This window comes from Juglans regia, chromosome 6 (genome assembly GCF_001411555.2).
Source record: "Juglans regia cultivar Chandler chromosome 6, Walnut 2.0, whole genome shotgun sequence".
Taxonomy (NCBI): domain Eukaryota; kingdom Viridiplantae; phylum Streptophyta; class Magnoliopsida; order Fagales; family Juglandaceae; genus Juglans; species Juglans regia.
The window spans coordinates 33,058,865-33,081,382 of record NC_049906.1 but is presented as its reverse complement, the minus strand read 5'-3'; the positions used below and the strand labels follow the sequence as shown (position 1 = coordinate 33,081,382).

Here is a 22,518-nt window from a genome sequence, read left to right as displayed (position 1 = left end):
TCTTAATTTGATTGTGATTGATGGGTTGAAAGATGTTGATGACTCGATTGAATGAGTCAGAATGACTGTGAGATTTATGAGATCTTTACTAGATTGGAGAAATTTAAGGTTGCTACGAGGAATGCGAGCATAACATCCAAGAATGGCTTTTGTACTGATGTTCCTACAAGATGAAACTCAACCTTCTTGATGTTGGAGGTGGCCCAAAAATATAAGATTGCCTTTGAATTATTGGGTGATGAAGATATTCAATATGTCAAATATTTTGATGAGCACGGGGGATTAAGAAAACTTATTAATGATGATTGAAAAGTTGTTGCTACTTTTGTAGATTTTTTGAAGCTTTTCTACGAGGTCACATTGATGCTATCTGGTTTTTTGTACCCTACATTCAATGATTTCTATCAACAAATACGTAAGGTGAAAGAAGAATTGAATGAAATGTGTAGGTGTGACCACATTAGGATGCGGGAGATGTCATTGATGATGCGGGTCAAATATGATATTGAGGAGATTTGAGTAGGTTAAATATTTTCTTATATGTGGTTGTTGCTCTTGACCCCCATATTAAGATTGATGTCATGATATATAGTTTAGGACTTGTGCACAGGAACGCATGGACTGAGCTTATTGGGACAATGGTTAGAGAAACTCTTGGTAAATTGTTTAATGAGTTTACCATGATTAAGAGTGGTAATGCACCTACACCTTCACCTACCCTACCGCCTCCTCTAGAAGTCGGGGTGGAAAAAAAGCGTAGGTTGATGGAGGCGAAGTCGGAGGTAGACATATATTTGGCAAGGAATCTTCTCCCATATACACGAGAATTTGATCTATTAGTATAATAGAAGACCAATGCCATGAAATATCATGTCTTTGGAGAGATAGCCCACAGTATTTTGGTCATCCCTATTAGCACCGTTTCCGTAGAGTCGGCCTTTAGTATCAGAGGACACATATTGGATCCATTATGGAGTTCATTGTCTGCTACCACCATAGATGCATTGATTTGCACGCAGAATTAAATCAACGGGACGAAAATTCATGTTTCGGATGTTCTTGACTTTAAGAGACCGACGAGGAGGAGGGTGGTGATTAGCTGAATCTAGTAATCGTTGATTTTATTTTATTATTTTAATTTATTTATATTCATTTCATCGGTATTAATTTCAAATTTAATTGTTGTAGTAATACATGAGACGATATCTACTTCCGCTGCAGTATGACTTCGTGGTATTGGACCCACCATTGTCATTTGCCATAGGTTTGTATAATTTATATTGTCCATTAATTTTTTTTTTGTATTTATATAATTTTTGGTATCTAATTGTTTTTCTTGTATTTTTTTAACTTTTATAATCTTACTGTCATATGTGCAACTCAAGCCTCAATCCTAATCCCAAGCCCAATGACCAAAATTCAAATGATCTATTCTCATCTTGGTCCCCATCTCATCTTGGTTAGTTAGATTTTAGCTTTTAATTATTTTCATCTCTAATATATGTTTATAATTTTTATTTTTATTTCTTGTTTATAATTCTAATTGATTTTCCTATTAAAAATTTAATGTTTCAAATTTTATGATCTCATAGTAGACAACACTAATTACATGTCTTTCCACCCGTCCCAAACGTCAAACAACTCACATAGTTTAGTTGTATTCTGAGATTCAGTTATTTGTAATGTTGATACAATGTTTAATGTTTGTAATTTTATAATTATTTTTTCTTAATTTGTATTAGGTGGTAGTAGTACTTCATTTTCTCTTAATTTGTATATTATTTTTATTCTTGTAAATTCTTTTTTTTTTTTCTGGACTCAAAATGTTCTAAAACTTGGTTTTGGGCCCATTTCAATGGCTTCTAGGCCATTTTGGGCCCAGAAACATGTTATGGGCCTAAGGCCCATTTGTTCGCCCCCGCACCCCGGTACTGGAATGGGGTACCCCGCCAAAACACACTGGGGGCGAGGGGGAGGTAGCACTCCTAAGCTAGGCCAAGTATCAATCACCAACACTATTATTGACAAAACAGAGTTGAACATGTCTTCCTAAATCCTCTTTTATTCTTGATAGGTCATATTCATAGTATGAACAGTCATTTTTCTAAAATAAAGTCTCATTTTGTAATATTGTATCGCAATTTCTGAAAATGTGAACTTTATAGTAAATGGCGTGTTCGCATATACTTGGCATGTAAGTAAAAAGAACTCTTGTGTTGATGCTAATCTGAGTGCATTTCTAGTTTTATTCTTCTTGCAAATACTTTTTGAATAAATTAATAAATCTTCACAATTTTTTCACACTCTACATTCTATATTTTTTTAAAATTTTTATTATTTTTTTCTTTTATCAAATATTTATTATATGAATAATGAATAGAAAATTCAAAATAATTTAAAAAGAATAAACTCAAAAAAATTTTAAAAAAATATTTAAAAATTTTAAAAAAAATGTGGAGTGTGAAGTGTGGTTGAAGTTGTGTAGCAAAACTCATTTGTAATTCTTATTAGATTGGGGAGGATTAAGAATTTTTTTTTTCTAGGAAAGAAGAAAAGCCATGCCATAAACATTCATGTAGAGCCTAATTAAGGTGAAATAACATGAAATAGGTAAATTTAATTGTTATGTTGATAGGTAAATAACATGAAATACGTAAACATTCATAAATTATTTGTTATTTTTTTATTATTATTTATTATTATTTTATTATTATTTACAGATCATTTAAGATTACTTCGACATCCAAAACGTTTGACCTAATAACACATTACAAGAAAAACAAATGATGAAAAATAAAAGATGCACAAACGGGACATGTACGTGCTTCGGCAACAATCAGCTTTGTAGGGCTGATCAACTCTTCCATGGGCAGAAAAAAATAATTATTAATTATTAATGCCGTTTTACATTTTATGATATTTTTAAGGTGGGTTGGTTGTAGAATTGTGTCAACGTTAATATTTTTTTATTAGTAATTATATAAAATTAAGGATATCAAATTCATCTTAATTCATCATTATAATTTTTTTAAATTCTAACATAAAATATAATAAATAATTTAATTTTTTTAAATTTTAAAATAATAATAATATTAAAAAAATATATTTTAACAATATTTTATCATCTTAACTCAACTCAGTTTAACATTAAAAAAACAATTATATTGATATCGTATCAAATAGTATATATTACACAATATCAATCAATTCGAATACAGCCGTTAAGTTTAACGGATTACATTTTTAAACTTTAAGAGCACTAGCATTGACTTGGACAAAGTTAAAGATTGGCTAAAATTTAGATAAATTGTACTAAAAAGACCCTACATTGGATGACATCTCTAAAACAATTTAGATTTTCTATAGTGATTGACCAAATTTGAAGAACCAAATTGATTCACCAAAAGTTAAAATAATAATTTCTCACTCCATTAAAAATATGGTTAGTGAATATTTAGATAGAATATTAGATATTTAGTTAGTAAATAAGAAATTTAAATATAATTTTAGATAAGTTTAATCTCAATTTTTGGTTATTAATATTAAATGACCATTGAAAATATGATTTTTTTAATAATAATTTAATTAGAATATAATTATTATTAATATTAAATTAGTAAAATTATAAAATGTGATATAAATAAATTAAATAAATAAATTATTAATTTAATAATATTTTATTATTTTATATAGAGTAAATGATTAATCTAATGTGAAGATTAAATTTAAGGATAGTGCTACAGCCCCCGCTGGGGGCTCCCGCTGGGGGTTGTAGCATGTATTTGTTTGTGTTTTTTTTTTAATTATTTTTTATATAAATTTTTTTAATATTTTTTAATATTTTTAAAATATAAAATAAATATAAAATATTATTAAAAACACTTTCTTAATTAAGAAGTAAAAAAAAAATTATTAAAAAATACTTCATTAATTATGAAGTAAAATAAAAAATATTAAAAATATATTTTTTATTTTACTTCTTGATTAAGAAAGTATTATTTAATAATATTATGAATTTTTTTATTTTTTAAAAATATTAAAAATTATTAAAAACATCTATAATAAAAAAAAATTAAAAAATACACATATAAAATACACTAGAGCTCCAGCGGGAGCTCCAACATTTTCCTAAATTTAAATAAAATAGATAAATATAAAAATATGTGATTTTGACTAAATTTTAAAAATAAATTTGACCAAATTAGTGCTGTCAATTAAAATAACAGGGTGAAAACGACCCGTTTTAAAAAAAAAATAGAAAAAGACAGTTGAAAATGCGTTTCCAACTGCCTGTCGTCACCCTCTCTCTCTCTCTCCTCCGACTTAGCTTGGTGAATCCGGCATCATCTCAGCCGGTCTCTCTGCCTTGCTTTGAAACCCAAAAGGCTAGCTTACCAACGAATTAGCAAAAAATAGAGTGCAGGCATTTCATTTCAGGTTCTTCACTAAAGTCCAAGGTTAGTACAAGTCCAACCTAAATTCCCCAGACGTTATACTCTTTCTTTCTTTCTTTCTTTCAGATGCGGTGCAGGAGTAGTAAACTATGAGGAGTCTGATGTGTTAGCAAAGCATTGGCTGCCGTTAATCTCACAACTTCGGAAGTGCCGTTCCAAAGAGGAACTTCTTATTTTATCTGTACATTTCCTGCCCACCAGCCAAAATGCGCCCAAGAGACGAAGGACTTTTTTTTTTTTTTTTTTTCTACGCGGCGAGAGCTCACCCTCCTGTAATGAAACGCGTTGTTTTGTTAATACTATGTTAATATTAACATAAAACAATAGAACTTGATTTAGCGAATGAGCTTTACTTTTATATAAAATTGTTAATATGTACAATAAAATAAAATATATTAATATTAATATTTAAAATCAAGAAATAAATTATACATTATAGAAGTTGAAAAAAACAAAAACAAAATTTGACAAAAGAGTCAAGGAATACGTGGCCTATGGGCCATGTGATTATGTGAATTCAATTGTGAAACCTCTAGTCTACATGGTCGGTTGAAGTCTTGAAGAAGAAAAAAAAGAAAAGAAAAAAAAAATAAAGGATGTTCTGGAGACTAGAAGATAAATCACGTGGTTGTTTTATTCTCATAAAATTTTACTGTATACAAAATTTTTTAGCTTTAGCTTTACCTTCGTTGACCATAGCACAACAGAGATGCCGCTGAACGTCTGCAAGTGCGATGCAACGATAGGAGAGTCTGCCAGTGCCAAATACGAGCAAGATAGATACAAGAGAGTTAGAGATTAGAAACTGTAGACTGGAGCCTAGAGACAAGAGAGATGAAATAAAATTTATAAATTTCAGGTATAAAAAGAGAGTTCTTGAAATGTTCTGAGATTTTTTTGACAGAAAGATTGAAACGTCTTTTTTGAGATTTTATTGTGACTTTCGGATTTTCTAAGTGAAGTTGCAGAGTCTATATAAAGTTTGTTAACGTCTATTGTTTTTTTATCGTTGAGTTAAGAATTGGCTTTTTTAAATTTTCAAGGTTAACATCGTTTAGTTTAGACAATTTTTTTTTAATTTTTTTAATAATTAAATTTTAGCATTTTTTGGGTCTTCTTTCACTGTGGGGCCTTAGGCAACCACCTGACTTGCCTTATGAAACAGCTGGTCCTGGTTGAATTGATCTAAATAATCAATTTGTTCTAATTAACATAATGTCACATAAAAATTAAAATCACAATATATCCCAAAAATATAAAACTAATTACATAAGTCAAAACTTACAATCCAAACAATAAAAACACCAAAATTACAATCCAAAAGAAGTGTGGAAGGCGGTCATGACTTGTTAGAATTGACTTAACTGAGAAATGAGAGAGAGTGAGGGTGAGAGAGAGAGATAGAAAATACGAAATAGGATTAGAGAATCTTTTTTTTAGGATAAAAAAAATATAATTGTAATTTTGAGTAAAAAATTTAATGGGTCACTAACGGGTTAAGCGGGTTGACCCATTAGTGATCCGTTATTGAATCGTGTCTTAACGGGTCAACACGTTAACATTAAACTCATAACTGCTAATTTCGTGTCATAATCGTATTAGACTAACGGGTCGTGTCACATATTATCACCCTCACGTTTGGCAACACAATTGTTCTCAATTATTCTCAGATATTCTCAATAGTTTTTTCCCAAACATCACTCAAATACAAAATATTTTTCAATTTCAAATCTTCAACTTTTTCATCTAATCATTACAACTTTGAGATGAAGGATATAAGTGAGGCAAAATACATTTTGGAAGTTAAGATCTATAGAGATCGATCAAAAAAACTTTTTTATTTGTCCCAACAAACTTACATAAAGAAAGTTCTCGAGCGCTTCTAAATGAGTGAATGTAAACCCATTGACACCCCCACTGCGAGAGGTGAGAGCTTGTTCAAAGAGATGTGTCCTAAGACGCAAAGAGAAATGAAAAATATGACTCGTGTCCCTTATGCTAATAATGTTGGTTGTCTGATGTACGCAATGATGTGTACTCCGCCAGACATATGCTATGGAGTTGGCTTGGTGAGTAGATTACAATCTAATCCTGGACTGGTTTACTAAAAAGCAGTCAAGAGAATTCAAAGATATCTCAAGAAAACTGCAGACTATGTGTTGTACTATTAAGGTTCGGATTTGCAGCTGAGAGGTTACATTGATGTTGATTAGGGTAGTGACCTAAATGAGCGCAAATCAACCACTGGGTATGTCTTTCTACTCAACAATGGTGCCATTACATTGAGCAATAAGAAACAACCCTCTATAGTCTTATCTACCATGGATGCAAAATACATAAATTGTTTAGCAGCAGTTCAAGAAGCCGTTTGGTTACGGAGGTTCCTCAAGCATTTAGACATTGACACAAATACTTCATATCCGGTGATAATATCCTGCAATAGCATGACAACTCTTGCATATGCTAATGACTTAAAGTATTATGGAAGAACCAAACACATAGATATCAAATATCACTACGTCAGAGACATAGTAGAGCAAAAGGAAGAGGTCCTGAAGTACCTTTCTACGAGTCGCATGGTTGATGATCCCCTGACAAAGCCTATAGTAAAAAATGTTTTTGTGACTCATGTTAGAAATCTAGGACTGCGTAAATTGTGAATGTAATTTGTGTTTTAGTTGACATTAAGATGTAAACTTTCCTTTGAGTTATTAATGAAATATGATTTTATTCAGTTTTTGTCTTTATCGTATAATTTTCTCGATACACACACAAGTTATGTCAATAGACTTAGATCGACTCACTCACACGAGCGATCGCCTCTAACACTTGAGTAGTGAGTGGAGATGAGACATTGTGTCCCTAGGTACTTGTCCAATGGGATAAGTTGGTTGACACAAAGATATGTCGCCTTCATGGGAGCTAAGATGAGGTCTATTGTATTAAGAGTATCATGCATGGGTACCCCACAATCCATGTAGCATCTGATATGCGAGATCCTCTTTAACGCCTTGGAGGAGAGCAAATGGCGGAATTCGGGTTAGACGCTTAAGGAGTGGCTAAACTAAGATATATACGGTGTTGCTTTAGACATATGCTCTTTTGAGGAAGAGAAATCCACTGTTGCATGAATTTCATACTATATGTTCTTATTCGACCAAATGAGTAAGTGAGTAAAAGGTTCTCTTTTTTCTCACTGTGTGAGTCTCATATTTTATTAAGTGTCATTTATTTACTTTTGACTGTCATAAGATGAAGGTTGTGACATTTGCTATTTCGGCGTGCTATCTATGATCATGATTGATACGGTCTAAAGAGACATTACTGGAAAATAGTTCGACCAAAGTTGAATGATATGAGGGCAAATGAAAGACTATTTGACATTGTATCTTCGATAGCGTTTGCCGACGTCGAACTATGATGCTACACATTAGTAGTGATTAAGGTTGTGAACACATCGAAATAATTTGTAGGTAGTCAATCATTATTCTGAGTTTTTTATGAACTCAATAGGATTCAGAAATGCTTGATCTGATGTGATCGTATGACCCTAAGACATGACAAGACACTTTATAGATGTTGCTATGTTGGTCTTCTCTGAGAGAGATTTGGTATTGTGCTCCCCCATTTATTTTTGTTGGTGTGTTTGATAGTTGCACAACCTATTTGCTTGTATGAGCAAGATTGAGAACATTAAAGAGATACAGGTTTGGGGTCATGCCCACTTTGTACGAGTGAGAGATGTAAGATGGAGGGGTGCCCACATGTGTAAACCTTTCATATGCCGTAACGGGCCACGACATGTAACGCATGGCTTAATGGCCATTTATTACATGCTTGTGAATAAAAGTGGCAACGGCTACTTTATTACATCAAATAAAGGCTGGCCTTTTAAGGCCAGCGTATGAGATGCACAATGAGGGTTATATAAAGCAGTGCTTTTAATTTCATACTGTACTGGCTGATATGGTCGAAATTTTTCATACCGGCCAAATGGTCGGTACAAGTATCATATGTGTTTCATATCGGCTCAAATCCCAGCCGTATCAGTCTATATTTCAGCCTGTACCGGCCTTTATTTTGGCCTTTATTTATTTATTTATTCATTTTTTCAAACTACAAGCTTTTTTTTGACCTTCAATTCAGATTAGGCTATTTATAATTTATATATATATGTATTTATATATAATTTATTCATATATAGACTATTATTTTGGAATATAATTTATTTATATTTATATATATAATTTATTCATATATCGACTATCTCGAAACGGTACTGGTACCGAAATATTTCGTTCCAGTGCCTTAATCGGTATAACATCCGGTACGGTATTCAAAACATTGATATATAGCCCCCTCAAATGGTTCTCTAATAATTCAAAAAATAATATTTATATAATTTCTCTCTTTTTTTGTTCTCTCTTGAGAAAATATCTAGGCTGTGGGTGTGTTGAGTGTTACTCTAGATTATTTTACGTAGTCTTCACCACCAAAGAGGAGACGATTGGGGCTTGCTGGATTATTTGTTCAAACTGGATAAATTGTAGAGCAACTCAATAAGTTGTGCTTAAGATATTCTACTGTGTTCTACAAAAGGAAAAAATATTTAAAGATGTTAAAATAATGAATAAAAGAAAAGCCAAAAAAAAAAAAATCTGAAATGCACTTATTGGTTGGATTATCGGTAGAGACATCGGTCCCTCTAGCATCATCCTTGACGTTAAACATCAAATAACATTAGTTTTAAACGCGTCTCTTTTTTTTTTTCTTTTTTTTATAATTCTTTTGGTAGATGAAGTATTTCCCGTCTCTAATTATGATCATCCCAAACTTAACGTTACAGTCAATTTTCAACTTTGATTCTGCAGAATGCTTCCTACCTTGACACAGTCATGCGAAGAACATTACCCAAAACGAGTTTTATATATATATATATATATATATATATATGATGGCTATATACGACTTTCATCAAACAAATGTGTAAACTATAAGCTGCATGCATGTTTGGACTTGGATTATGGAGTCTTGGTCAACTGGTCAAAGCTCTTAAATCCAAACCCTCCCCCCTCTTGCTGCTAGCTAGCTCATGCATATCTGTACGTATCATCCTTTCAAACTATTAAACCTTTCCCCCACTTTGACGGTTGGATTTCTATTTTCAAACCTTCAACGGTCAACGTTCAAACTCCTTAATCGTAAACAAATTTAGCCTCTCTCTCTCTCTCCCTCTCCCTCTCTCTGAAATTTGAACGTTTCTTTTTGAATTCTTGTCTATGTGAAAAGGTCCGAACTTTGAACACGTACCGTGTACAAATTTCAAAACCCTCAAAAGAGATATATATATATATATATATATATTCTTTACAACACGTATATTTTTATGAAGAACTTATAAAACCCTTCAACTCCCTCTCATACTCTCTCAAGAACAAAAAAGAAACTCAACACGAATATATTCTCTTGTTTTAATTCCCTTCTTCTTCGATCTTGGTTTTTGTCAGATTAATATTTGTAGTAATGATTTTAGGTTGGAGGAAGAGAAGAATAGCCCGCCATGCGGGGAAAAAGAATCCCCCAGGCAACCAGGAGATGGAGCTTGTGATTCCGAATCATTTCCGATGCCCCATATCCCTTGAGTTGATGAAAGATCCTGTCACATTGTCTTCTGGGATTACCTATGATCGTGAAAGTATCGAAACCTGGCTTGAAGCTGGAAATTTTACGTGCCCTGTCACGAATAGCATGCTCAGGAGTTTTGATCAGATTCCTAACCACACACTCAGGAAGATGATCCAAGATTGGTGCGTGGAGAAACAAAATTATGGAGTTGAACGCATCCCGACGCCGAGAACTCCAGTCACGCCAATTGAGGTTTCGGAGATTCTTTTTGATGTTTCAGCTTCATCTCTAGATGTTGACCAGTACAGATGCTTAGAATTGGTGCAGAAAATTCAGAAATGGGGCGCGGAGAGTGAACGTAATAGGCGGTGCATCGTCGCAAATGGAGCAGCCGCTGTACTGGCTGCTGCATTCGATGCATTTTCAAATGATTCTGTTGAGAGAAATGTCGCAGTGTTGGAAGAGATATTGTCTGCACTGAATTGGATGTTTCCTTTTGATGTGGAAGCCCAGAAATCCTTAGGATCTCGAGCTTCTTTGGGTTGCATGATCTGGTTTTTGAGCAGCAAAGATCTTTCACCAAAGCAAGACTCCATAGTAGCCTTGAAAGAGCTTCTTGCTTGTGATCAAAAGCTTGTGGAAAAGCTGTCAGACTTTGAGGGAGTGAATGAAATGCTAGTTGAATTCGTCAAAAAGCAAATCTGTCCAACTATTACAAAAGCTTCAATCATGGTGATTTTCTACATGGTTTCTGTTGCTTATTCGTCCAGCGAGAAGATCAAATTAGCATTTGTGAAGATGGGTTTGGTTTCTTTACTTCTGGAGATTCTTGTTGACTCAGAGAAAAGCATATGTGAGCGGGCTTTGGGTGTTCTCTGTGGACTTTGCAGCTGCAAAGAAGGGAGAGAAGAGGCTCAAAGTAATGCCTTAACCGTACCAGTCATGGTGAAGAAAATCTTGAGGGTGTCGGACTTGGCGACAGAGTATTCCATTTCTACAATTTCGGAGCTCTGCAAATATGGAAGAAGGGATGAAGGAAAAATTCTGGTTGAGGCTCTTCAAGTTGGAGCCTTTCAGAAGCTCTTGTTAGTCATACAGGTTGGTTGTGGTGATAAGACAAAGGAGAAAGCAACTGAGCTTCTGAAACTGTTGAATCCTTACAGGGCTGGGTTGGAGTGCATTGAATCTGTAGATTTCAAGAATCTCAAAAGGTCATTTTGAAGTTGTGAAGAGAAAATTCTTTATTTTTCGAGTCGATTCGAGTATGTAATTACTTATAGTTTTGTTGTAGACTATATACCAAAAATGGTGCAATACTTTCATACAGAAAGATCAAGCTCATCAGTTAGGTTTAGTTTCTCTCCACACAATTCAGTAAATTGTGAGCAAGTTTTGTTTTGTTCTTTAATTTTCCAGCCTATTATATGCTTCAGACTTGAGAGATTTCAAGTTTTTATCACTCTGTTGGTCATTAGCTGCATAGTAACTTAAGAAATATATTTCACAACCACAATTATAACAAGTTGTTTCAATCGTACTTTTGGATAATGAAAGAACATGCAAACAGTCAGTACAGAAACTCTTTGGTCAGATCATGTGCATAATCTGATCCATTAATTAATGAAATCCAACCAAGCTTATTCCACAAAAGGTAAATGCAATAATTTCCTGCAAAAAATTTCACACCAACATGATGGTTATGATAATTTTGAAAGTGATAAACCACTGATTGATTTTGAGTTTTTAACATGGCTAGAAGAGGAAGTCTGGGACATGCATTGAATGTGAGCCCTTTCTGAAGATGACATGAACATCACTTGATTTTAACTCAAATGCAGCTGCTCATTTTAATTAGGTGTGTTTGTTTTAATTTGATTGTGATTAAGCTATTATCTCAGATCAGACATTACTTAATTGAGTTCCAAACTCCATTCTGATGTATCTGTCATGTCATATGGTGGTGGATCTTTCATTTTCCATTCATCATGTCTTGAGATAGTCACTATCATCACAAGCCCTCCTTCACATCAAAGGTAAAAGGCCAATGAAGAAGGACTACCACCATTTGTGCAAGATGGTTTATATTTATTAGAGTTCTGTTCTTGATCATTATCTAGAATATGTGCACTAATGTTCTTTTCACAAGAGAATATGGTTGAATCCTCCAAAATTCTGAGAAAATAATATATATTACTACTATTTATACTATAATTAAGATATTCTTTCCCTTATAAGTATCTAACATAGTGTAAGTCAATGTTCAAAAACTCATTAGCGCAATAAGAAAAACTCTCAAAACTATACTCTCCTCACACTCCCATCTCACTATGCTAACATGACACTACAAATTAAACTTTAAATTAGTATTTTTTAAACAAGAGGTTATTCTAGGGTTGATGGGCAACGCTGCATTAATATAATGGGAGCGGGTAAGATTGTAGTTAGTATGGTATAAACATCACTTAAGGTCAAATGTTATTCCTGATTTCTTACTGATTATTGTATACTTCCTAGGCTAAACTCACTGATTGAGAATGATTCATTTTTCTTTCCCCCTTGTTAAGGGCGTAAATCTCTCTACAGATCGGAATGGGGAAAGAATCGTCTCTGGCTTGGAAGGGGGCGGTCAGGCCTCCATCGGTGTCTTCTGTTGGTGGTCCAGGTCTCGATGAAACGGTCTAAAGCCCACAGAGGTGGTCTGGAGCGGTAGTACGGTGTCTGTATGGACATCTATATCAGTGAATGGAAAATAAATGCAATAAATGTAAATAGAGAGAGAGAGAGAGAGAGAGAGAGAGAGGTACATAGATTTATGTGATTTATCATGGGGCCTACGTCCAAGAGACAGAGACACGTAGATTTATGTGATTTATCATGGGGCCTACGTCTAAGGGTCGCTTGGAAAGCAAATTCAGTATAATAAGAGTATTTTATAGTCTCTCATAGCTCATTGTATAAATGAGGGCGATGAACCCCTTTACCTAGAAAATAATAAAGCTGAAGTTTTCTGTCTGGAGGTTGAAGAAGCTCTCTCATGAAGTTGCCCAGAAGAGATCCCCTCTTTTAGCCAATCTTAACCCTTTTATTGAGTCTCTGTCAGTGGTAGGTGAAGAACTTGGCTTTATGTCTCTTTGTTGAGAAAACGATGACAATAAAATAAAAGTAAACAAAAAATAATCAAACAATCAATCACACAACACAAATTTATATAGTTCGGCAACGTGCCTACATTCACAGAGCTGTAGATGATTTTATTATGTTGAGGAATCACAAGATACACTTTGAGGTAATTTTTCATTGTTCAAAACAGCCATACTGTACAAAATAAGCATGTTTATACGGTTACATGGCAGAAATCCTAATTTTTTCTTTTCTACAATATTCGCTCGAGTAGAGTGTCGAGCGCGTATCGAGCAAAATCTCTGTCTAGTTTTCGCTCGAGCGCCTATTTGAGCAAACTCTCTGCTTAGACTTCACTCGAGCCTATTGTTAAGCAAAACTCGAGCGAACTTTCTATCTGATTTTCGTTCGAGCTGAAAGTCAAGCACATATCGAGCAAACTTTCTGTCTTGCCACTTCCTGAGTAAAATATAGTGCCAATAAATTTTTTCCGGAGGCAACGTTGAAAATCTACTCAAAAATTATAATGAATCATTATTAGGTCGGATCATCAAGTCGGGCTACCAAAATAATAAACTAGACACCACAAAACCCAACACTCTTTGACGTCCATTTTTGCATGTCTGCCATTTTTTTCTCTTTTTCTTTTTTTCTTGTCACTTCCCTCTTTCCCTTGACACTAGTTTTTTTTTTTTTTTTTTGCATGTCTATACCTTGTCTCTTCCTTCTTTTCTCTTACTTATTTCCTAATGATGCCCTTTGGTGGGCTGGGTCTGGGGAGCTTGGACCTGGGTTATTTACCCTTACAACCCTTATTTTCCCTCTCTGGCAGGATGAGAAGGATGAATAGTGATGTGATTATATTCATAGTTTCTACAACAGTTTCACTGCATGTTCCGTATTTGTATGTAGAGACCAGTAAAGGCACTGTGCGTTATTATTAGTTGATAAAATCGTACCTAAAAAATTCATAAATTTAATCAAAGGGCTTGGACTTTACCAAAAAATTGAAAATTTGTGGGAGAATATGGCTCTTTGGGACATTGTCAATGTCACAGATTTTGCAACTTTTCCTAGTTAGATCCACCATCGATTTCAATGTATAAATGATCAGTTCTTGTGAGAAGAAGACGATATTTTCTAGCGAGAAGAGCTACAATTATAAAAAATCTTATAAAAATAAATTTATGAATTAATATGATTTTATATGATACGTTAGATTTACTTTATAATAAAAATAGTTTTACAATTTAACGTATCACATCAAGCCACCTCAGTTTATAAAATTACTTTTATAAGATCTATTTATAGCTAAAATATTACTCTTTCTCGAACCCAAATGAAGAAAAAAACTCCACGAACCAAAAGAGTAACGAATGTTACAAGTCCAAGCCTATTTAGTTAGATTAATGTAAATTAATAAAAGTAGGGGTGTAAAACCGGACTGAATTTATTTCCGGTGTAGTCTGAAATCTGGGTGAATCTGGACGATTATCCGTTCGAATTGGACCCGGAACAGTAGAATATTATTCCACCAGCCAGGACCCGATTACAGATCTAAGTTTTAACCCGGTTAATCTGTAACCAGGTCCATTTATTTAAAAAATAAATAAATAAATCATCTTAGTTATTTATTTTGTATGATTAGGAAGACAGTTTTGATATATTGATCAGAATATATATGCATAATTACTGGCGAAAAATGGTGCGGTGGGGTGTGAACATTCTATAAGGAGCTTTAGCCAGAAACGCGCTTGTGTATCTGCGTGCAGAGCTAGAGCTGGACCTCATAATGATAAATCGAATTTTTTTAACGGTAAACAATAATGTAATATGTAGTATGCATGTATTATGTATTGTGTGTTGATGTATCATTATTTATTTTATATAAAAATAATAATAAACATAAAGGCCTATAAAAAAAAAAAATTAGTTTGTTAAAAAGATTTTTCTTTTTTTAAAAAAATAAAAAGTGTTTAAAATATTTTTTTAAAAAAAATCTGGATATTAAACATGATATCCGATTTTTTTTTTTTTTTAAATCTCTATAAAAACATTTTTAAAAGTTTTAAATTAAAAAAAATGTAATAAACCCGAATATCCAGTTACAACTCGGATATCTGGGTTCACATCCGATTATCACTCCACTTTTAAAACCTAGATACAAATCCGGTTATGGCAAGGTATCCGGATCTCTATCCGGTTCTACACCCCTAAATAAAGGGTTTCTTATTTCTTCAAGAATAATTTAGGATCTCTTTATCAAGAGCAACACTGCTCTTAAAGTAAAGCAAAGCGTTTTGGTTGTAGTTACGTATCATGATTTCATAGAATTTGGCCGCTCCATGAAATGTGCATGAATCTTGTGCCAAACACAGAGGAAAGAATAGTCAGAGTGGAGGTCAAGACTCACCCTCCAATTTGCCAATATCAAGTCAAGCTTCGATATGGATGATGAGATTACTAAACCCAGCTCAAGGCCATTTCAAATCCTCGACCAACTCAAAACTCAAAAGCCTATCTTGGTCGAGGAAGAGAATTGTGAAATCCCATGTGTCAGTCCATGATGCATCTTCCTCTCTAGCACTGGAAAACATTTTCTAGGGCATCAATCATACCCAAGGCTTCAAACTTTTTCCAATAGTATATGGCTTAAACAAACATCCCCAAAGCTCAAGAGGGTGGACTAGTGGTTTTCTATGGAATTAAAATAAGGAGCAGCTTAGAGCTACAAAAAGCACACACACACATCCACAAGTAGTGACTGCATTGGACATACATGAAGTTCCTAGCACAATAGCAAAAGGTAGAAGCAATTTCGGCTGTCCATACATCGTCGAGTAACATAATCTGTCGTCTTCCACTAATATAGTTGAGTAACATAATCTGTCATCTCCCACTAATTTAATAGAAGGGCACGGATAAGAAAGCTACTGTTCCTTGGACTTCTTCTCATCTTCCTCCAAGTTCTGAATCTCCTTGTGATATTTACAAATGCGGTACACTGACCTGAATCCATATTCAAAGACATTTAAAACCATTGGCAACAATGAAATGCAGACTCCCTAATAAAGCATCCAAATGACAAGGAAATTGGATTTATGGGGAAATTACCAATACAGAAGGATTGATGCGGCACACAGAATGACATTCCTTTGAGCTTTGTAGATCTGCACAACACGGCTCCAAGGTAAGCATGCCAAAAGACTACAGATGTACAGATCAGTCATGCAACTATAAATCTGGGCTGGTCAACTTATTAGTTAAAAGAGTAAAAACACAGACATAAACGACACTGACAATTACAAGAAATGCCAAGTCTTGAAAAATTAGGATATAACAAGGCAGAAAAACAAAATTAAGCAAGTATATTTTGTTGTTCATTTTCCCTTGAAAACATGCTATAATCTTAAAATCATGCAAGAAAGAACACATTTCTTTCAAAAACATATAATGCTTTAAAGTTAATCACAAAAGAACTTACATTCTAAGAACCCAGCTTTAAAAATTAGATATTAAATTATGAAACCCAAGTTTCAAAAATTAGATATAACAAATATGTCAGCATGTATGGCCGTGTTCCAAGGCACAGGCGATATCTATCATGACTAACACAGGCTGGACACTGGAAAACTTGCCTATGCCTCATAAGACTTCATTAGATCTCTATCCCAACTTGAACTAGTAGGGTATGTTCTAGAAGAGAGAGAGAGAACTTTTGTACATCAGCAGATGCAATCAGATTATAGCTGCACTATAGTCTATTTATAACTATTAATCATTTGCTGGGGAGCCACTGGAAAATTCCAATAAGCCGACCACTGAAGCCTGCTTCATGCTTGCAATATTTTACACCTTTGGGAGCACCTTGTCTCCAAACCATAATTCGTGCAAAAATTTCCTAGAGCCATCTCCCTTGAATCTAGTGTGACTAGAAAAAGCCCCAGTCCCTTCTGAGATTTTTTCACAACCTTATGCCATAGGCCCATAATACTGATTAGAATGCCACTCATTCGAAGCACATCTAAACTTGGATTCTGTTACAGTTTTCCCCAATGGCTTCCTTTCATGTTGATAAGGATAGAGCCACTTCCCTAATATTTTTTTTTTTTTGGTAAGTAAAAATTTTTATTGAATAATGATAGGCATAGCCTGAGTACACAAGATGATATACAAAGGTACACCCTATCTATGTTGAAGCAATAGAGACAAGAAAGTCAAGAAAGTCAAGGCCATTAAAATCTACAGCTATGGCCCATGTACATAGAGTTCTAGTAAACAAAGCTCTTAATTCCTCTATTGTGCGCTCCTTGTCTTCGAACGTCCGTTCATTGCGCTCCTACCATAGGCACCACAAAATACATATCGGGACCATCTTCCACACAGCTTTGAATTGTTGAATGCCTCTCAAATTTGTACAGCTTGCCAATAGTGCAGCCTCTGTAGCGGGCATAACCCAAGCTACCTCTAATCTGCTGAACACTTCATTCCATAACACTCTAGCAGTCTCACAGTGTAGTAATAGATGATCCACCGTCTTCCCAGCTTTCTTACACATGCAACACCAATCCACTATAATCACCCTGCGTTTCCTCAAGTTATCTATTGTCAGGATCTTACCCAGGGAAGCTGTCCACGTGAAAAATGCCGCTTTAAGAGACGTCTTATAATGTCAAATCCTTCTCCATGGAAACTGATTATTCGGTGAGTGTGTGAGGGACTTATAGAAAGAGCAAACCAAGAATTTACCTTTACCTACATGTATCCACGACACATCAGCTCGTTGGTTGCTCGGTTTTATGGAATACAGTAGGCTGAAAAAATCTTCAAAGTCGCCCACTTCCCAATCTTTGGCCGCCCTACTAAAATTGATGTTCCATTGGACTTGTCCCCCCAATAACACCATGAGATCAGCCACTGAAACGTCTTTTTCACATGCCACCCGGAACACAGAAGGAAATATTTCCTTTAGAGCACTATTTCCATACCATATGTCGCTCCAAAATTTAATCCTAGTGCCCTCACTCAGAACGAATCTTGTTTGTCGAGTAAAGACCCCTCATCGTCATCTAATGTGCTTCCAAACTCTCATTCCATGAGCCCCACCCACCTCTCTTCTACCCCCCCCCCCCCCAACAACAAAAAAAAAAAAAAAAAAGAAAAAAGAAAAAACACCTATTTATTTGCACTCAATCACCAAACTTCTATAGTGCTTCTGGTTCTAGATTATATCTCCACAACCATTTTTCAAGTAATGCCCGATTAAAAACTCTCATATTTATAATACCCAACCCGCCAGAGGAGATTGGGAAGCATACCTTGTCCCAACTGACTAGATGAAATTTGAATTCATCTTCCACTCCACTCCACAAGAAATCACGCTAAAGTTTTTCAATCTGGGACGCCACACTTGCAGGAATAGGGAATAGAGACAGGAAGTAAGTAGGTAGATTAGACAACATATTCTTAATTAAGGTAATCCTGCCACCCTTGGACAGATACAATCTCTTCCAACCTGTCAATCTCCGTTCTATTTTCTCGATTACCGTGTCCCATATTGGAATAGCTTTTGAGGCAGCCCCAACAGGAGCCCAAGGTATTCTCTAATAGTGCCTAAATTAACAAAAGCAGGTTGTGCACTCACAAAACTCTCCCAGAATTTGCAAAAGCACACCTTAGCCCAATTTACCACATGAAAGATGTATTCTTCACCTGAACCGCTCCATAAAAATCCCATTCTAGATCCTCGATTCAGTTGGCCATACTAGTGCCTAGTGGAAGGGAAAACAGAACAGGAAATATGCAGAAAAATTGGTGAAAGTATTTTTATCAAGTTGATTGTAATAGGTCAAGCAAGTTTTGATAAGTCAGACAAAAGAATCCCGCATCAGAAGAACTAACATCCTCTCTTGTGTGTGGGGGAGCAGTTTCGTTAAAATATCTAAATAATTAATCAATTACTCTCCCAAAAGACCCAAACTCAGTTTGTAATGTATTTCTATCAACAATTGAAGTTACATAGCTAACAATTATGTCACCCAATTTCACAACGTTTGAGATGCTAATGATTTAAAAAAGAAATTTGCACGATTAAAATATAAAAACAGGAAATGTCAAAACCTTTACCGATTACCCATTTTTCCGCAATAAAGAAACACGGAATCCATTTAACAAATGCTATTTCCAACTTTAGAAAGGGAAAAAAACGAATAAAAATAAAGAAAAGCTTACGGATTTGTCATAGCGTTCTCTCTCAGAAGCCGTGCAGATCTTAGATGTGCACATCAAGCGATGCTCGTTCTTCCAATATATATCTGCAAACGAACAAAAGAACATATAATTCAAGGCTTCAGAAACCATTTCTAAATGCTATTTTTCTAATGACCCGTTTGGGCAACCAGAAAGTCCCAAAAGAACAAAAAGGGAAATAGAAACAAAGTCGATTCTCCAAAAGCTTCGTAAGCAAACAAGAGATAATCCTCTATTTAACTTGTGCATAGCTACAACACTCGAAAACCCATTATAAGATCCGATATTCTTATTCATTTTCCCAACATTTTTCTCAGCAAAGGATAGAAAAGAAAACCCCAGAACGAAAAGAAAAAAGAAAGCCAAAGGAAAAGTTACCCAGGAGCTGGAAGCCTGCGAAGGGGACGACGAAGAGGCAAGGTTGCAGAATAAGCGAAACCAAAGAGACCAGACGATCCTTTACAAGCTTGGGTAAAGGCAGGGTCAATAAAACAGCTATGGCTGCTTCTACCGCCACCATGTACGTCAGTATCATCCACTGCAACGCCATCTCTCTCCCTCTCTCTCTAGATATACTTCTAATTCTGCTGATGAGCCTCGTCCTTCGGTCTTGCTTTTGGGTTGTCTTGACGATGCTTGGCTTAATGCCCAAGGAAAAACCACCGAAAGAGAGATTCTAAAGATTTCAGTACGTATTGGGCAGTGTGAGAGTGGCTTTCCACGACTACGAGGATTGATTTTTCGGAAGGGACGCTGCCAGGTCCACAGATGACTTCGGTGCCACCGAACAGAGTAAATTTGTTTTTTTTCTTTTTTGTTTTTTTTTCATACATTTATTTTATGACATGATCTATTATTGAATTAAGTTTTGTGAAAATAAGAATGGAATAAATTTTTGTAACAGTTCTTTAAAAAAATAATAGTGGAAGTTGTTTTGATTTGTGTGTTTTAATTTTTCACAAAAATATATGTAAATAATTTAATGTAAATTTCCTTGAAAACAGAAAATTTTCCAATGATTGAATTCAAGTAATTTTTTTTTAAAAAAAAATTGATAAACATATACTAACTCTCTCTTTTTCTTCATAGATTTAGTTTTGTATTTTTCTCTTTTCTACTTGAAGATTGAAATGTTTCGCTTGTTAATTTTTTTGCTTGGATAATTGGATATATATATATATATATAGCACGTACATGAACTTTATGATTATTTAACAAATTAGAATTTAATTTACATCATTTAATTATTATTGCTTATCAAAGTAGTTATGTTCAAACTCTTGTTGTTTGCTAAGAATGATTTAGCCAATTCATTTATATTTAAACAACTTCCTCAGTTGATTGCTCATCTTTTACTTATGAAAATAAAAGAGTTTTTTTTTTTTTTTTTTTTTCCTTCATGCTACACCATAAATACTCTCAATTGCAATTTGCATTTAACCAATCACCATTTTTTTTTCAATTCTTATTTTTGGTTAATGTGTTCATGATGTGTATATATTCTGATTTCACCTCTCCAATGTACTAAGATATAGATGTTGTATTATTTATTGTGAACTAGCATAGATCTTATATTAGTCTTGGGCTCATAATGGGATAGGCAAAAAATATAAAAAAAATTATGACCCCCTTCTCTCACCCAAAATATAATAGACTTAGTACATTAAATTTTATGGTTTTGCTATACATCAGTCAATATCTCCCCCTCCCCCTCCACCCCACACCTAACAGTTTATTTTTCTTTTTTTTACGTAGAGTGTGAGATGTGGGGTAGTTAGTGAATAGTAGCTGATGAAAAAAATTATTCTAAATTCTATCATATTGCTTGCTAGGATTGGAAAGAAAATTTTCCTCTAAACAGTACCATTGCCAACAGCTAGCTACCTTAGAGTGCACAATGGAGATGGGTTCTTCAAGTACTCATAGAGGTAATTTCTCAATCTTTTTACTTTCACATGCTAGGAATGAAATGGGATAGCTTTGAATAAGAATTTTTGTAACAATATTATAAGTCTTAAGGTCGTATACATGATGATGGATTATATTGGTTTTTACTCTTTTTGTTATCATTATATACTTTGAAGTACTAGGCCGGCCGGCCTGCCGCCCGGCCGCTCTAGATATAGATATATTAAGGACGAAAAGAGACTATTGCCATTTGAACTATTCTTTGCATTTATCCTTAATTTATAAGGTGCGGCTTTGGTCACCAAACCAGCCGTACTCTACATATGCAACTACTTCATATGATGATATTGATTGATATATATATATATATATATATGCGTGTGTGTATATATATATATATATATATATATATATATATGCATGCATGCGTTCATAGAGCTAGAATGAAAACGTCATCAATAGGTATATATGCACTATAAATGATCTTTTTTGCAAAATTAAATTAATACAGATCAAACTAAGTACTGATCACACGTACGTACAGGTCCTGCATGTACATATATATATATATATATATAGAGAGAGAGAGAGAGAGAGAGAGAGAGAGAGAGAGAGAGATGTTCACCTGGAATTCAATCTTATAAATTGCAGACAGAATATTAATGTGGAAGAAATTTATAAAAGAGAAGGTAGTGAGGGGAATGAAGCCTGGTCCGAGAAACGACTCTGCCAATTAAACTCATCGTGTTTATCAGTTTATTAGTGACCTCGAGCCAGACTACATTCCCCACACCTTCCCTTTCCGATCGACCTGATCCTCCATTGATAAAACTGATCATCATCTTTTGCTTCAGCTGCACCAGAATATCAATTATTAATATTCCTGCTGGAAAGTTTTAACATTTTCTTCGGATCGAGGATTTGTACCGCCAGAACAAGCTCTATATATATTTGTGATCAGCTTCCTGAATGATCAGGATCCAGACGTTGTTTGGAGACAATAGGTAGGAGGAGGGAGCGGAGTGGGATGTCCAGTCAGTTATATAAATGGGAAGCCATCTTGATTGGCTTGTTGACTTTTTGAACTCGCCAGTCGCCACCATGTGACAGTAGGTGCATGGACGGCTCACTTTGTCGTCAAGGCTTGCCAACATCGAGTTTT

The 22,518-nt window shown here is 34.5% G+C and overlaps 2 protein-coding genes across 2 annotated transcripts; one reads left to right on the top strand and one right to left on the bottom strand.

The window, feature by feature from the left end:
• The first annotated feature begins 9,846 nt into the window (after positions 1–9,846).
• On the top strand, positions 9,847–11,553 carry LOC108980211 (U-box domain-containing protein 21-like). The gene has a single exon (XM_018951068.2). It carries the CDS (start codon positions 9,978–9,980, stop codon positions 11,298–11,300), a length of 1,323 nt encoding a protein of 440 aa, XP_018806613.1. The 5' UTR covers positions 9,847–9,977; the 3' UTR covers positions 11,301–11,553.
• Positions 11,554–15,586: 4,033 nt separating this feature from the next.
• LOC109019229 lies at positions 15,587–20,237 on the bottom strand. Its single transcript, XM_019001479.2, has 4 exons — positions 19,827–20,237; positions 19,431–19,513; positions 16,314–16,369; positions 15,587–16,208 (listed from the first exon to the last, which is right to left on the bottom strand). The coding sequence occupies exons 1-4, from the start codon at positions 19,996–19,998 to the stop codon at positions 16,130–16,132; spliced, it is 390 nt and encodes a 129-aa protein (XP_018857024.1). The 5' UTR covers positions 19,999–20,237; the 3' UTR covers positions 15,587–16,129.
• Positions 20,238–22,518: the final 2,281 nt, after the last annotated feature.